This window comes from Lissotriton vulgaris, chromosome 9 (assembly GCF_964263255.1).
Source record: "Lissotriton vulgaris chromosome 9, aLisVul1.2, whole genome shotgun sequence".
NCBI classification, from domain to species: domain Eukaryota; kingdom Metazoa; phylum Chordata; class Amphibia; order Caudata; family Salamandridae; genus Lissotriton; species Lissotriton vulgaris.
In genome coordinates, this window is record NC_141697.1 from 28,619,068 (window position 1) to 28,636,319 (window position 17,252).

At 49.9% G+C, this 17,252-nt stretch overlaps 1 protein-coding gene across 4 annotated transcripts in view; it reads left to right on the forward strand.

The window, feature by feature from the left end:
• The window catches only part of HEATR5A (HEAT repeat containing 5A), a 502,340-nt gene that overhangs the window by 448,394 nt on the left and 36,694 nt on the right, over positions 1 to 17,252 (forward strand). For all 4 annotated transcript variants that reach the window (XM_086936964.1, XM_086936962.1, XM_086936966.1 and 1 more), the window contains 2 exons: positions 1,417 to 1,568; positions 2,493 to 2,706. In XM_086936964.1, coding sequence (XP_086793090.1) covers positions 1,417 to 1,568; positions 2,493 to 2,706 — 366 coding nt within the window. The remainder of the gene's footprint in view (positions 1 to 1,416; positions 1,569 to 2,492; positions 2,707 to 17,252) is intronic.

Consider the following 17,252-nt stretch of genomic DNA (forward strand, 5'->3'; position numbering starts at 1 on the left):
GAAAAAGACATGGCTAGGTCATACTAATTATTGTATATTTCCTTCATAGAAATTTTACTTTCCAAGTCAAATGGAGGGTTAATGTTTCCGGTTGTTACAGGTTGTATCGTACTCAACCGCTTCTTAAATTAATCCACTTTTGTGGTGGTGGCGTTTTTTTTTTTTTTACCGTTTATTCAATATTGAGTGCAACGACGTAAAGAACAGAGGCCCTGATGAAAGCCAGGGGACAGGTTGCCCGATAGGCAGAAACATGTTGGCCCATTACCAGACAGATATTTGTTGACTGTCTTTCTTGCACTATTCTAGTTTTTAATTAGGAGATGTTGTTCGGCCGGAGAATAAAATTTATGAAAGGAGGACACACCATCCTATTTTAATTCACTATATTGTTTTTGTTGCACTAGAATTCACTAAACCATCAAAGATTAGCAATCAGATGGCGGCTCATTTGTGTTGGTGGACCAAATCCTAAACCAGCAACGAATGGTGTGGCTCTCTATGTCCCAATGATTAGGGGACTAGCCCAACTAACACCTGGGTATGGCCAGATGATAGGACTGATCACAAAGTCAATTTGATGGTTACCCATTGCTTAAAGGTATGGATTTTGCTAACCCATTTCTAAATGACCTATAAAGTGTCGGTGTTTTCTATAACATAGTATTCACCCTTGTCTGAATAAGCTGTCTTTATGTGACTTATGCACTCCGAGATCCTGGTTGCTCGGAAGGACAGCTCAGCTATATTATAGTGGCTGTTAGACCCCCTGTGTTCTTGTGTTATATATGACACCTGCTGTGTACTGCTGCCATTTGCAGATGTTTGATCTGCTCCTTGCCTGTATGTCTGTTCTTGTATTCTTTACCTTGTTTGCATACTTCACCTTGTGTATGTGGCTGTTCAGAGTGTGTTGGTGTTCACTTTGTTTTATGGTTGTCATTGCCTTGAATGTGTTGTGCAGCATTATTTGCCTATCGGAAAAAAGGTGTTCTGTGCCTTTTAAGTATCTCTTCTGTTCAATAGCATTGTTCTGCTCTTTCTGTGAATGACTGATGTTCGAGCCTGGTCTTTTTCACAGTATATGAATTTATTCATTATGCTGTAGTGCTGTCTAAGCACTTCACATGTCAATTTAAGTGACTGCCTGCTGTTCAGAGCATGGTTTTCTCCACCGTTTCATTAACACGTTCTACCTAATACTGCAGGAGATTTCTCTTGGTTAGTCATTTAGCAGTAATGACATGTGCATATTCGGCCGCGGTTGGACAGGACTACCCTTGGTCTATGTTAAAGGGGTGGAGGCAGGGTCTGCACAGGTAGCAGCAGGTATAGTCCTCTTTTGGGGTGGTCTGATAAAAAGCAGCGTACCCTGCTATGTTGACCTAATTTTAAACAAAAGCACTTTTGTTACAGGCGAAAACCAGCAGGAAGCAGCACAACTCGGTCTGCTCACCGCCATAGTTGTCTTCATTTTATCGGTGGATCCTGAGGTATCCACTGTTCAGTGCCTTCAACAACAGTGCATCGAGAAGCTCCAGACAGGCCTTGAGACCAAGGATCCTGAAGTGAGTGCAATACACATCGCACCCCCGCCCCCCTCCGACGTACACACCTCAAGCATGGCGCTCTCTGTTCAAGTAATGTCTAAGATAAGTAGAACACCACTCCACAACCCTTGTCTGTCCCTCAAATAATGTAATACATAACTTAAGACCTTTCTCCTGTTAGGAACATCTCTGTAGAGCCACAGCAGAAGAGTCCCCTGATTAGCACCTGTCTCCGCTCCTCTCGCCTGCTTCCTTGTGGAAGTGATTACAGTGATTGGAATTGTCTCTTAATTAGAATACTTCTCCAAAGTCCAAGTCTGTCCTTCCCATTTGATTTAGTTTTGCCGCCATTGGTTTTCAGGGCCCCTTTCTAAGCCCTGTTAAGCGAAAGATCACAGCCATGGTTTGTGTGATGTAATTTAAGTCCTGATAAACTGGAGGTTCCGGCTCCTATGTCTGCTGCTAGTGGGACATGATAAGGGTTGAAAAGAATATAGTCAGCTCACCAGATAGTTGAGTGGAGGGAGAGGAAAGGGGATTTAAGAAACCTACTGTACCAGAAGAGTGTGTGGGCTTGTGTACACGTTTAGGGGATCTAGAGGTTTAGTTGTGCCCGTCCTTATCTACTTGATAAGGGGTCTGGAGTCTGGTCAGAGCCCCAGTGGCTTTGGGCAAAGTTATTTATTGGTTACATTATCTGCAGTTTGACGCATCACAATCTTGTGTGTTGAAAATAACCTGTGTCCAGATCCATTAAAACTGGAGACCACTGCTTGAAATGTAGTCACAAAAAGGACGAGTCTAGCTGTTCTGAACAGGGCCCTTTGGCAACAGACAATTATTTAAACCCTTACTCCACTATAATAGTTTCACTGGTCCGTGAAAAATCACTTTGCCAGACCGTATGCTTGTGATTAATGTTTTGATGATCTCTCTTCTCAGGTGCAGGTGAAGTGCTACCAGCTTGTGCTCTCACTCTTCCAGCACCCAGACCGTGCTGTCTCATCCCCATACATCCACGCCTTGGCCCCCACAATCATGAGCCGACTGGTGGAAGCAGAGAGGAGGAGGCCCCAGAGCATTGCTGAGTTGCAGGTCATACAGGAAGGAGTTCGGGTCCTCAAAGCGCTGGTGACAGTAGCGGAGGAAAAGCATCGTAAGTAATGTATCACAGACTTTGTGTGGGTACTGTGGGCCTTAGCATCAAGTCTTGACTTCAAAGTCTGACAGAGAGCAATATTGAAAGTTTGATTAGGGGTTGGAATCTGCTGGTTATGTAGATATTCCTGAGCCAGGATTAACATAAGACGTAATACATTACGTGCGAGGCATACATAGGGGACGTGAACATTGGAAAGCGAAAAATAAGCTACAGGAAAGTTTTGTAAACAGACCGACAAACTGCATGTTATAAACGTTCGGTGCTCTGTGCAGGGAAGGTAATGGGGAGTGTTCCCCCCTAAATTACCCAGAATATCTCCAGGTGCCAGACTGGATCCAGAAGCTTTTTCCTCTAGCAATGGCTCTTCGGCACCATCCAGGGGTACCGCACAACTCATGGCTATGACGAAGACCGTAAGGTTAAATGCATCAGCCAGTTGAATAAATTAATCGGTGAAGTATTTTCCTGGAGTGCCGTCTATTTCTTTGTTGAATGGTTTCAAGAATTTGTGCAATATTATACATAGCACCATCTAGCATGCTGGCATCCATTCTTGTTTCTTTGGACCTTTCCAACAAGGCAACAGAGTGCTTCTTCTCTTTCAGCAGTTTTCTCAACTACTATATTGCCTTCTTAGAAGACTAGGTCAAATGTGACTGCCTAATGTATCAGGGTTCAAACATTTTAGCTGCAAATTTCTCACCTTTTGAATATTCCGCAGGGGTCAGACTGTATCCCAAAATCTTTTCAGCAGTACCTCCGTGAGATTTTATAGGTGCTGCACCCGCATGTTGTTGTCAGTTTCTTACTTTCTACACCACCAGACACGGATCCGGACCTACCTCAGGGTCATCCGGGTCCTAGGTTGCTTGTGTTCCGATTCAGGGAGGACCCGGCCTGGCAGTTCGTGCTGGAGTGTTCCCATTGAGCGCAGGGTCAAGACTGATTTTCATATGGCTGGGTCCTAACTAAGGTGGTATGGTGAGCAAGATAACATTGTAAAGAAATGTGGTCCCAAGTAATAACCAGAGGCTGAAATTAATTCAAGCATTCTATCCATCAGTTTTTTGTATACTTTAGTGTGTCGCCCTAAGTGGGACATTTTCCAAACTATTCCCCTCGATAGGGGTCAAAATTTATGGAGACATTCAGGAAAGAGGGTCTTTCAGTCCACCAGCTTGGCACTTTGATCTGTAAATGCCAGCCTGGGCGCTATTGCCACACGGTTTGGGATTTGAAAACTTGGGCCATCCCAAGTGTTGCAGAAAATCTCCACCTGTCCTCGCCCAGGCTATATACAGGACGGTCGTGACGCGCCCAAGTTCACAATTCATTGTAGCTTGGACAGCACTGGTTCCATCGAGAAGGTCATTGGCACCAGTGTCACCATTCACCGCCAATTTTCACTGCGATCCACTGGTTTTTTAAGTTATGTCTAGTCATTCCTCAAGGACATGCTGGTTGATGGAACTAGTCTGTTTGGGGACAAAGAGTGCAGGTCCATGGCACAACTTATCTTCCTCTTCTTGCCACCTGCATCAGCCCTATTGCTTCTATCGTGGCTTCGGCAGAAGGGGCCCCAAGTTGTTAGCCAATCCATCCTCAGCAAGTTGCCCAAAAGTTTTGCTGTCAAGGTAGTGGTGCCAGCCGCTCCTGTGGTCAAGTTTAATGGGCTGCCTTGTCCACTGCCAAACCCATTTAGAGTGCCCTTAGGTCACCCTCTGGGAGGCAGGATCTGACCATTCTTGCCAAGTTGGCAGGCCATTACATCGGACTGGTGGGTCCTGCAAAGTTTTTGTTTGGCGAGCATATGCCTTACCTTTAATTTTCTCACTGCCTTACCTTCCTTCTTTTCCCCACTACTTAGGGAAGGCTATCTCTCCATCTTGCGACAGGATGTGGAAGTCCCTTTGCCATTTCTCCATCTTACGGCAGGCTGTGGATGCCCGTTTGCCATACCTCCAACTTGTGACAGGATGTGGAAGCCCTTTTGCCATCTTTCCATCTAGTGGATGGCTATGGAAGCCCCTTTGGCCAAAGTTACTATTGAGAGGGTACCTCTGCCAGAAATAGAATGTAGTTTTGAGTTCCGCTACTTTTGATACCCAAGAAGGACGGAGGCCTTCGCCCTATTTTAGAACTGCACCCTCTTGACATCTTCCAAAAGGACACATTCAGAATACTCAAAATGGCCCAGGTCTTGTCTACTCTCAAACCTTGAGACTGGATGGTAGCGTTCAACCTGCAGGATACCTGTTTCAATAAACCCGTCCTGCTTGCCAGTTGGTGCTACCTGGGGTTCGTGAGAGACAGGAGAATTTTCAGTTTGCAGTGCTCCCCTTTGCTCCCACCAGTGCCCACACGCCCCCCGTGTTCACGAAAGTGACTGCGGTGGTGGCAGCACATCTTTGGATGTCAAGGGTGCCAGTCTTCCCCTACCCAAACGAGTCTGTTGAATGTGGTCTCCCCCAGGCAGTTGTCAACCACCTCTAGACTACAGTGAACCTCCTGTTACCTGGGCTCACTATCAGCATGCCGAAGTCACATCTGACTCCATCTCAAACACTCTTCGTTTAAAGCCTTTCCGGGCACAGTTCGGTTTCATGCTTTTCCACCGGGGAAAAAGTGTCCAAGACATTCTGGCTATAATCGCAATCTTTAAGCCTGTTTATCCTGGATTCCAGGGAGATAGAGTGTGAGACTGCTGGGATTGATCGCCTCCTGCATCCTTTATCGTTGAGCATTCCATTCCAGGTGGCACCTTATCTTCATAAAACTACTCAAGAATTGGCTCTTCCCCACATGAGCACCACATGCATACAGAAATGTACAGCATATCCCTCGGTTTAAAAGCATTTATCTGTACTATAGATAATTACCTATATATGTGTATTGCTTTGTATAAACATGTAGAATAATTGTTTTAAAAAAAAAATACATTTTTGAGTACAACACTTGAAAACCAGAGTTTATCTAATGCATCTTTAAACTACATATACTTGCTTCCTTTATGCATCTATGTACCTTCCACGTACTTGGATCTATATATTTATTATGTTTCTCCTTAAAAAAGCATATTCAATGCACTACCCTATTTCTCATCCTATACCTCGATCAATAGCTTTAATCTACATATACTTACCTCCTTTATGTATCTATATACTTTCCATGTACTTATGGATCTATATATTTATTACTTTCTTCTAATTCAGCATATCCAATGCACTACCCTATTCCTCACCCTATAAATCTTCTACCTCAACTCTGACTCATCTTAAACTTCTTTCTACTACTCTTTCCAATGCACTACACTATTTCTCACCCCATACAGCTATCATTATATCCTGTACACCCACTCTCTCATTTATCCTAAACCCCATACCACTACTGTGACCCCCAAAATAACCCTTTCTAGATTCTCCCCTACTCTACCCCTCCTTGCATCATATGACACCTTTTACTATAACGATCCCCCAAAACAAGCCTTTCTAAACTCCTACCTCTGACTCTTCCCCTCCACATCCCTTTTTACTCATCCCAAGCCGCCTCCTAATGCTGACCACGAACAAAAAGTCTGAATCCTTCACTCTTCTATCCCTCCACTATAATTTTCAATCAAAATACCAGATTAACATGTCCACTTCTCAAATTTCATATTTCACTATACAAATTCACCGCTAATCCGTTATGGGGTCCAGAGTAGTGTGCTTCTTGCCGAAAAAACGCTTCAACACCTCATCAGGGGTAGCAAGCACTATATAAATACAAACCTATGTTTGAGGCATGTGGGCTGCTGAATTCATATCTGTGCATAGATCGCCGCCTAGTGTTGGGTCCGGATGATTGCACTTTGTTGTCTTGGAAGAGTCTTCGAAGTATCACGAGATAGGGGACTCCTCCCCTGGACTACAGTGCGCATGGGCATCCTCTCCATCCTCAGATTGTTTTTCTCCGCCATTGGGCTCGGATGTTATTCCTACACTCCAACTTCGGAATCGAAACAAAACTTTTATAAAGGCCAAAAGGCCTTCGAATTCGACGGTATTGTTCTCGCTCTGTACCTCTTGACTCGATAAACCTTTTCATCTCGAATCGGTCGTCGACGCGTGCTGTTGAGCCAGTTTAAAAGATGCCCAAAATGCCACTCAAAGTTTCCGCATACTGACAAGCATCAAGTATGCAACAAGTGCCTTTCTCCAGACCATAAGGAAGAAACCTGCCCAGCCTGGGCCCAGTTTCGGTCGAAGAAAACCATACGGAATTGACGGGCCGCTAGGCAAGAGATGCAGCGACAGGCACCGGAACCGGACAACATCTTCGATGATGACCAAGAACTGCAAGAAGCTCCAGATTCGGACCTAGAGATCGTCACCGTCGAGGACTACTCTGACTCCGATGACGAGATCCCACGGGGCAAATCGTGAGTACACTGCCCCCGACACCGATTACCCCGTTACCGATGGCTCCGGTCGAGGCATCGCCAAAAGGCTTAGCCAAGATCCAAAGAAATATTCGCCAGCCCCGCCATCCGGCTCGGCACCGAAACCTTCAAAGACCCCTGGGCCAAGTACCTCGATCCCAAAGAAGGTTCCAGAGCCTAAAAAGGTTGTCGACCCGAAGGCCGTCGACCCAAAGAAAATCGTACAGCACAAAGGCGTCGATCCAAAACACAACGTCGAACCAAAGAAGGCCGTGCAGCCTAAAAGCGTCGACCCCAAGAAAACAGTCGACCCGAAAAAGGCCGTCGAGCCGAAGGGCGTCGACCCGAAACAGGCCGTCGAGCCCAAAAAGGACGCCAAGCTAAAGAGCGCCGACACAAAAAAGGACGTCGACCCGAAAAGGCCGGCTGTGCCAAAATTAGCCGAACCAAAGAAGGTCGCCGACGGGAAGGGTGCTGTATCGAAGCCTATAATCCGGCCGGAGAAGGATATCGACTCGAAGACCAGTGCTCCAAAAACACCAATCGATCCTACAAAGTCCATCGACTCAGGAAAGGACAGTCACCCAAAAAAACTTGTCGAGCACAAGAAAGGTGTCAAACCGAAAGACCCGGTCGACCCAAAAAGGGCCTGAGCCGAATGTGAGAAGTTGGCCTGATATATAGTGCTCACTATTCTAGTGATCACTGTGTATCATTCCAAACGACCCTTATTGATGATTGGTTGTAAGTCAACCTTATAGACCAGCTATCCTAGTAGCATGGACAAGAGCAGTCTTTAGGCTAAACTCTAGAGGGCGTGTTAAGCCAGCTGTTATACCATCACATATACCCCTTGAACACCAAGTGAAAGGACACCACACAAGTTGTTATGAAAATAAAAGGATATTTATTTATAACAAGTCTACCCTGAACTCTTTATGAGTCAGGGAGTTAAGCACACAACAAAACTCTTAAGAAAATACTTTAAGTTGCACAATTTACACAAATGCCCGAGGGGCACGAAAAACCATATACTACAAAAGTGGAATGCGAAATACTAGCAGGTAAGTAACAAGATCCAGAGGCTTCAGGATCGCTAGGACTACACTACTGAACCTTCAGGTTAGGAGCAGGAGGCCTAGGGAGATCGGGTGCAGAGTGTGCACTCTCACGCGGGATACGGGACAAAGTCTATGGATGCTAGTATTCGTAAAGTTAGTGTTATCGGACGAATCCGACTAGCTAGGCTAAAAACAAAAAAGGATCTGGACACTTAGATAGTGAACCTACGTTGGAGCACCGAAATGCTCAGGTTACCTAGCCCAAGGGCTGTGGCTGCATATGGTTCAAAAGACGTCTGGAATCCTCGTTACAGTCTATGGAGCCTGAAAGAAGAAGTTGCTGGCAGGCGACCAGTGATGATGTTCGATGGGATCCAAGCCTGGATCGGTGATGGAGACGACCTGAAAGCAGAGGGGACTCAGTTCTTAATCACTAGCCAGTGATTGTGTGGGCACCAGGATGGCACCGGATGAAGTCACCTCGACCAGGTGAGTGGGCGACGCTGGGCTCTGCAGTCTCTCGGACCAGGAGGCGTTGTCGGCGACCAGGATGGAGGTGCGAGCTGTCCCACGAAGGTGTCTGCTGTCGGCGATGCTGTACCTAGGATTGGGGCAACAAACCTTGGCAAAGGCAAGCCCACGCGGTGGACTCAAGGTGACGTCTGGAGTGGACCAGTAGGGTCCGGGGTGCTCCTCTCTTGGCGCAACCAGACCAGCGGTGTAATCGTCGTGGTTCGTCGTCAGAAGGGCCACTAGCCAGCAGGCAAGTGACCGGACAACGCGGTGAGCAGCAAAGAGCAGAAGGGCCCCACGCAGATCTCGTGGATGCTGGGGGCCTGGACTTCGGTGCTGGAGCTGCTCAGGGTTAGGGCTTCTCAAACCCCAAAGCACTCACTCGAGGATCCCTCGGCGGTCGTGCTGGATAAGCGTCGTGCAGTCTTGAAGATGGCCGGTCCCTTCAGGTCTCGTCACACCCACGAATCTCAGCTGGGCTGATGATGCAGGTAGAGGTCAGAGATGCCAGGGAATCCGGGTCTCGTCGAGTTGGGCAGTCTTGATCCGGAGGATGGACTTACAGCAAACCGCAAGCGCTTAGATGGTGCCCGCTGGTGCAGGGTGGCTACTCCTTAGCCACAAGGGAGAGTCTTCAGAAATGTTCAAGAGTTCTTTCGTGGAAAGTAGTCAAGATTCAGAATTATCTAATTTGGGAAGGGGGCCCGCTCCTACCTTTATTCTAAGAAAAGGGGCTGGCACGCGACTAGGTCCTGCCCATGGGTGGGACCAGGTGGGGGGTGGTTACACCCCTCTCCCTTGTCCGGACTTTCCCCAGCTCAGGGGCTGGTGTGCCCCTGGAACTGGTTTAAGCCGGCATATGCACAGTGAGCACTGGGGTGCCACTTGCAGTCACCTTCCTCTCAGCCCTGCCTACCTGGGATACACAAAACCCTGTCTGGGATGGTGCTAGCACCGCCCCTGACATGAAACCCTTTGTCCAAGCTCCCCTCGCTGGAAGGACTCCCAGCTGCAGGGGGTCAGACTTGTGTCTGTGGTGGCAGCATCCATTTTGTGATGCTGAGGCTCGAGTTAGCTTTAACTGGGGTTCACAGTTACATACATGTCGTGTCCCTCTAAAAGGGTGGAATGCTAACCCCGTCGCCAGAATCGGCGAGGGGTTAGTATTCCAATTCGTTTGACACCTTACTCGACATGTTTTGATAAAGCGATACCAAAGTTGGCAAATAACCGCGAGGATTATAAGGCACTTAAGAGTATATGGTACGCGTTATCATGGAACCGCTATTAGGACTTGGTTCCGCAAGCTGCAAACGGGCTCAGCTCATGCCAGAGCACCATCTCACATAATTCCAAGCACTCTGCCTTCAGGATTGATAAGGCCTGCCATAGGAGTGACTGATAGGAATACATGTGTCCATTTTAAGGTTAGATATAGGAATACTATATCTAAAGCAAAGGGTGATTACACCACCTTGCCCCAGCTGTCGTGCAGCCAGTTGTGTCAGATTTGGATGGCCAGCCAGGGGTGGCATAATACATGCTGCAGCCCCTGGTAGGCCCTGGGTACACCTTTGCCCTGGGTACCTAAGGTACACTGTACAGGGACTGATAAGGTGACTCAGTATCCAATTAGATATGTACCTAAGGTACATGGAATCAGTTTTACAGAGAGAGCAGTGGGCCTGGGGCCCTGAATAGCAGGGTCCCAGGTCAACTAAGTCGAAAAACCAGCAAAACACCAGGCAAAACGTTGGGGGCAACCATAGTCCGATATCCACCTTCCTACACCGAAGAAAAGCACTAAGGCACCAAAAGTCGTTGAGGCAGAAGGTGTTGTCGACCCAAAAAAGTCACAACCAAAAACAGTGGAGGAAGAACTCTTCCATCCTGATCCAGCAGACGACCAGGCAAAAATTTATATTTATCCAGAGACTGGTAAAGTGACGATCCTGCACAGGAAGAAGAGGCCACTGGACACTGACTCTCATTCCCCTATTCCACTACAAAAGAAGGACTTTGGGACTTCTCCCTCTAGACCCTTCATTTCATTCTATCCCATTATGCCTACTGCACCTTTTCCTCCTTACTCTCCTTCTTACTATGGGGACAATGAGGGGTACACAGGGGAGGATCCTCAGCCTGATTATGATTATCCACAGGATCCTGAGCCCCGAAATGAACCATGGGAGGAGCCAACTGACCCTTATAACACCCATCCCATCCCTGATGTCTCCTCTTATCCGACTAAGCCTCCACCTACTGATGACTCCATAGTCTTCAACCAATTAATAGACAGGGCTGCACAGTACCACAATGTTGATATGCACAATGACCATGTAGATGAAGACTTCTTATTTGACACCTTCCCCACTTCAGAAAAAAGTGTCAAAACACTTCCTATGCTAAAAGGAGTATTAAAACACGCACCTGACATATTTAAGGATACAGCCAGGGCAAGGGTAATCAATCCCAGGATTGAAAAAAAGTATAGAATAGACCCTACATACATCAGAGGGCAACTACCATTAGACTCCCTAGTAGTGGCTAATGCACGAAAAAGGGCTAACTCAGACAACGTGGGAAATCCCTCCCCCGATAAGGAATCAAAGATACTAGCAGCCTCAGGTAAAAGGGTAGCATCACAGGCCTCCAATTCATGGAGGATTACCAATACACAAGCTCTGCTAGCTCGTTACGACAGGGCGCACTATGACCAGCTTGAAAGCTTAATGCAACACCTACCCGAGCCTTTTAAAGCCCAAGCTGATGACCTCATACAGGAGGGAAAGTTCATCACAAACGCCTCCATCAAATGTGCGCTTGACGCAGCTGACACCGCAGCCAGGTCTATTAACATTAGCGTTTTACTACGACGACATGCTTGGCTGCGTATTTCAGGCTTTAAAAACTAGGTGCAGTCCACCATCCTTAATCAGCCAGTCAACCCAGACTTCCTTTTTGGCCCTGCTGTTGACACCATTTTAGATAAAATGAAGAAGGACACAGAAACTGCAAAATTAATGGGTGCATTGCAGTTTCAGCAACACAGAAGTTCGTTTTGTCGCTCCTCATACAGGGCGGCTACAAGAGGCAATACTTATCCAGTATTTGGGTGTCTTTCATAGATTCACATGCCTGAATCATTCCCCGTCGCCGAGACGGGAGCCTCCGGTACATAGAAAAGTAATGTCGTAAGGACATACATAGAGAACATAGGCCGAAGGGCCTCCCCTTTGGGGCCTTTCCACGTCCTTATGTAAAAAGGACCGAACTCTCATCGTTAGCCAATCAGCTCCGACCTCCCTCTAGAACCTTCCCGGGAGGAGCCTCCGTCCCCTCAGATTTTCTACCGCACGTTGTGCTAGGGAGTCTCCAACCTGAGCTCTTCAGGTTTTTTTGCTTCGAAGTCTCAACCTTCTCTGGAAATCCCTTTGTTCAAAGGAATAATTATCCTATCTTCGACTGCCGTCTCCCATGTCGGAATCCAATAAAAAGGCTTCATCCATGGCAGACTCGCAAAAGAAAGCCCTTCTCAGGGCCTGTTCCTCCTGCGGCAAGAAGCGGATTCAAGCGGAGGATAAGCACGATCTGTGCTTGTATTGCCTGTACCCTGACCACGTCTCTGACAAGTGTAGGGTGTGTAGAGCCTTCCCAAAGAAGACTGTAAAGGAAAGAGAGGCTCGCCTTCTCGAATGGCTCGACAGGCTTAAGGACCGAGACACTCTGGAATCTTCCGAGGGTAGTGTCTCCGTGTCCTCAAAAGTCTCCAAGAAGAGACCCAGGGAGCAGTCCCCTGGAGAGACAGACACTCCTCCCAAGAAGGCGCACAGGAAGCCTTCGGAGGCACGTTCCACCACCTCCTCCGTGTCTGTTCGAGACGACCAGAGGTTCAAGAAACCCGCTCCATCTACTAAGCGGACCACCTCGGTCTCGACCACCGTGTCGACCACTACGGCCTCATCGCCCTCCGCGACGGCCACAATACCACCACTGCGTCCTCAGGCGCACCGGTCTCCTCTACCATTCCTCTAAAGTCTTCGTCCAAGACCAAAACAGGACCATCGACGGTGTCCCCTCTGTCTGCGTCATCGTCGCCTAAGAGATCCAAGTCAAGTTCAAAAGGTCCGCCTTCGCCGAAGAAATCTCAAACCGAAGGATCGTCACCTAAACAGTCAAGGTCAAGTTCAAAAGGCCCGCCTTCGCCCAAGAAATCTCAAGTTGAAGGCTCTACCACCAGTAAGTCCACGGTTCAATTGTCCCCGCAGACTTTGGTGCCATCGACAATATCGGAATCGTTACAGTCGCCAACCCAAACGGCGGGCGCGCCATCTTCAAGCACGTCGTCGGAAGGGACCCCGGCGCCATCTTGGAAGGAATCCAGATTGGTCGAGGTCTCCATTCACTCAATTCCGCCTTCCTCGGTTCCCCCAACGAAGGGGTTGCCACCCGAGCAGGAGCAGGTAGCTCTGCAGAGTGAGGATTCCGAGGAGGAAAACCAGCCCGATCCGGCCACCTCCCTATCGGACGTTCACGAGGACCAGGAGGAAGTCATGTATCAGGAACGTTCCGTACACTCAAGCGTCCGCACCCCGATGATATGTTTGCCCGTATCTCTGGTCAACGATTTGCGCTGCCTAGTACAGGACTATAAGCAACGGTTCCCGGATGCCGACAGCGGAACCCAGGTACCGGTCACCCAGGCGCAACCGTCTGCCTCGCGCCCTTCCGCTCTCCCGGCCCGACCTCGGAACCAACCCCAGCCTCGTGCTCGGCCCCAACCTCAGGTAGAGGACTCCTCTGAGGACGAGGAGGAGGAGGCGGACTTGGAGGAAGGTGAAGTGCAAGACGTCGACTCGGACCAGAGAGACGACGAGGCCGATGCTGTGTCATCCCACCATTCGTCAACCCCGGCATCCCCACAACCGCGCCAAACTGAAGCGACGGACGTTGGAGGTTTCCACAAGCTGGTGGACAGGGCGGCTAAGAGGTTTCACATGGCGGTGGAATCCACGGAAACAGAATGCTTCCTCCATGATTTCAAGGAGCACAGCCAGAAGTCGGCCAAGTCTATTCCACTTATAGACTTTCTGTGGGAACAAGGCAAGAAGTTGATGCTTACGCCTGCCTCGGTGCCTGCGGTGGTTCCGCGCCTAGACAAAAAATATAAGGCCCCGACTACCGCGCCAGCCTGCCTGACCGGCCACCCCAAACCGGATTCGGTAGTGACTCAGGCGGCCCAAAAGCAATCCCGCAACCCATCCTCGCCGCTGTCCGCACCCCCCGACAAGGAAGGCAGAAAATTGGACACCATAGGCAAACGGTTCTCTACCACATCCGCCATGGCCATCAAAGTGGCAAACTCCATCGCCCTGCTAGGGCGCTACAACCGCCAGCTATGGGAAGACATTGCCCCCTACCTGCAAGACCTGCCAGACACGGTCCAGGACGAAGTGAAAGCTCTCCTGGCGGAAGGACAAAATTCGGCTGCTGAGATCATCGACTGCGCCATCGACGCAGCCATGACGGGATTCCGCCAGTTGGCCGGGGCTGCCGTGCTCCGCCGCCAAGGCTGGCTCAAAGCAACGTCCTTTCGACAAGAGGTCCAATCTAAGGTGCTGGACATGCCATTCGATGGTCAGTTTCTTTTTGGAGAGAAGATCGACGAGGCACTCCAGGCCATTAAGAAGGATACCGACACGGCAAGGGCTCTGGGCTCCCTCCAGTCCCGGAACCAGTCCTTTCGGGGTGGCCGCTCCAGAGGCCAGTACTCCTACAGAGGTTCCTACCAAAATAGGTCGTCCTACTCCTACGGCAACAGAAACCAGCCCCAGCACAAACAACAGAACCGACAGTCGTCCTATGGGAGGTCGTCCTTCAGAGGCAAATCCGCCAAGAAGGGCACTGGCGGCCGCCAGTGACCATTTACTCCAGCCAGTCCCACCACCGTCTCAATCCTTTCAAATTGGAGGAAAACTGACCCACTTCCTCCCCAATTGGCGAAAAATCACTACGGATCGGTGGGTACTACAGATAATTCAATTTGGACATTCCCTAGAACTTGTCAACGCCCCTCCCAACACTCCTCTGCTGAAGCGTGCTCACAAACACCTGCACCTCCTTCTCAAGGAAGTATCCGCCATGTTGGTCAAAGGAGCCATCGAAAGGGTCCCAGCGTCCCAGAAGGGGACAGGATTTTATTCCCACTTCTTCCTGGTCCAACAAAAAGGGGACAAATGGCGACCGATCTTGGACCTCCGGGCGCTCAACGCCTTCCTTCGGAGTCAATCCTTCCGGATGGTAACAATCCAGGAGATACTGGGAGCGCTGGAGAGGGGAGACTCCATGGTCTCCCTGGACTTACAGGACGCCTACTACCATATCCCCATCCTCATGAGGCACAGGAGGTTCCTGCGGTTCGAGGTAGCAGGCAGGCATTATCAGTTCAAGGTCTTGCCTTTCGGCCTCAAATCCGCGCCACGTATCTTCACGAAGTGCCTGGCACCGGTGGCAGCCTTCCTGCGGCAAAGGGGTCACCAGGTATTCCCCTACCTGGACGACTGGCTGGTGAAGGCGCCCTCTCCGGGGAGCGCGACCGCTTCCTCCAACGCCTGCAGCGCACTTTTTCAACAGCTGGGTCTGACGATCAACCTCAAAAAATCCTGCACTACTCCATCAACGAGGATCACCTTCCTAGGGGCTACCTTAGACACGCATTGCGCAAAGGCCTTCCCCTCGGAGGACAGGACCAACAAAATACTGTCTCTGGCCGCGGCGGTGGCCAAGAAATCTCGCATCAAAGTCGGGACATTCACCTCCCTGCTAGGGATGATGTCCTCCTGCATTCTCCTCATACCGCACTGCAGGCTCCGCATGCGTCCCCTGCAGGAGGCTCTGGCGAGGCAATGGAAACAGAGTTCCGGCTCGTTCGAGGACATTATCACGATCACACCGGCCATCACAAAGGCCCTTCTGTGGTGGAGAAGGCGGGAACACCTGACGGCCGGCTTGCAGTTCCTCCTGCCGCCGGCACCTCTGGTCATCATGACAGATGCCTCCCTGGAAGGCTGGGGCGCTGTGCTATTAGACCTTCGAGTCAGCGGCAAATGGGAGGCCCAAGAGAAACTACTACACATCAACCTCTTGGAGCTGAGGGCGGTGTATCTGGCTCTGCAGGCATTCCTGCCACGTATCGGAACTTCCCCGGTGCTCGTCAAAACGGACAACACCACGACGATGCACTACCTGAACAAGCAAGGGGGAACGCGATCTCTCTCTCTCTCACGAGAATCGCAGAAGATCTGGAACTGGTTGGTGGCACGCGGGCTCTCCCTCAAGGCGGAGTACGTTCCCGGGAAAGACAATACCATCGCGGACGCCCTCAGCAGGCAGACCTCTCTCTCCCACGAATGGGAGCTGAACGGCGACACAGTGGCCCACATCTTCTCGCAATGGGGAGCCCCGAGGATCGATCTCTTCGCGACGGCAGGGAACGCCAAATGCCCAAGCTACGCAAGCTGGCATCCCCAACAGGGGTCGTTGGGAAATGCTTTTTCCATCGGCTGGTTCAGCGTGTTTGCGTACGCTTTTCCTCCGTTCCCGATGATACCGAGGCTCCTCCGGAAAATGAAGACGGAGCCGTGCACCCTGATCCTGATTGCTCCGTACTGGCCGAGACAACACTGGTTCTCGGACCTGCTTCGCCTCTCCATCAGGCCCCCGATTCACCTGCGACAACACCCGAACCTCTTAACGATGTCCGGAGGCCAGGTACACCACCCGAACCTCCGCTCGCTCAACTTATCGGCCTGGCTCCTGAGCACCGAGATTTCGGAGACCTAGAGATCCCGCAGGACTGCAGGGACGTCCTAGCCAAAGCAAGGGCGGGCAGTACGAACAAGACCTACTCGCTGAAGTGGAAGAGGTTCTGCTTGTGGTGTTCGGAACAGGGCTTACACCCTCTACGGGTTACCCCAGTGCAGCTGCTACCGTACCTCCTCCACCTGGCTCAATCGGGGCTGGCTCACGCCTCCATTAAGGTCCATCTGGCTGCGATCTCTAGATTCACCAGGACCTCATCAGGGCCTTCACTGTGGTCCAGTCGACTGATAAAGCAATTTCTGAAGGGGCTCTACAGATCCTTTCCGAGGCCTCGGAAAGTCCCTCCAACCTGGCAGTTGAACTTGGTGCTCAACCAACTCATGAAACACCCATTCGAGCCCATACACCGGGCCTCTCTCAAACATCTCTCCTGGCAAACGGCACTCCTGCTCGCCCTGACGTCAGCCAGAAGGGTCAGCGAACTTCAGGCGCTGTCCATTCAGGAACCGTATCTCCAATTCAGGCACGACCGAGTGGTACTCAGGCCCAACCCTAAATTCATACCTAAAGTGCCTTCAGACTTTCATCTGAACGAACCAATTGTCCTCAAGTCCTTTTTTGCGAACCCTTCCACAGCGGCAGAAAGGGCGCTGCATTCCTTGGACCTAAAAAGATGTCTCAAATTCTACTTGGACAGAACCAAAGAGGTCAGAAAGTCTTCTCAA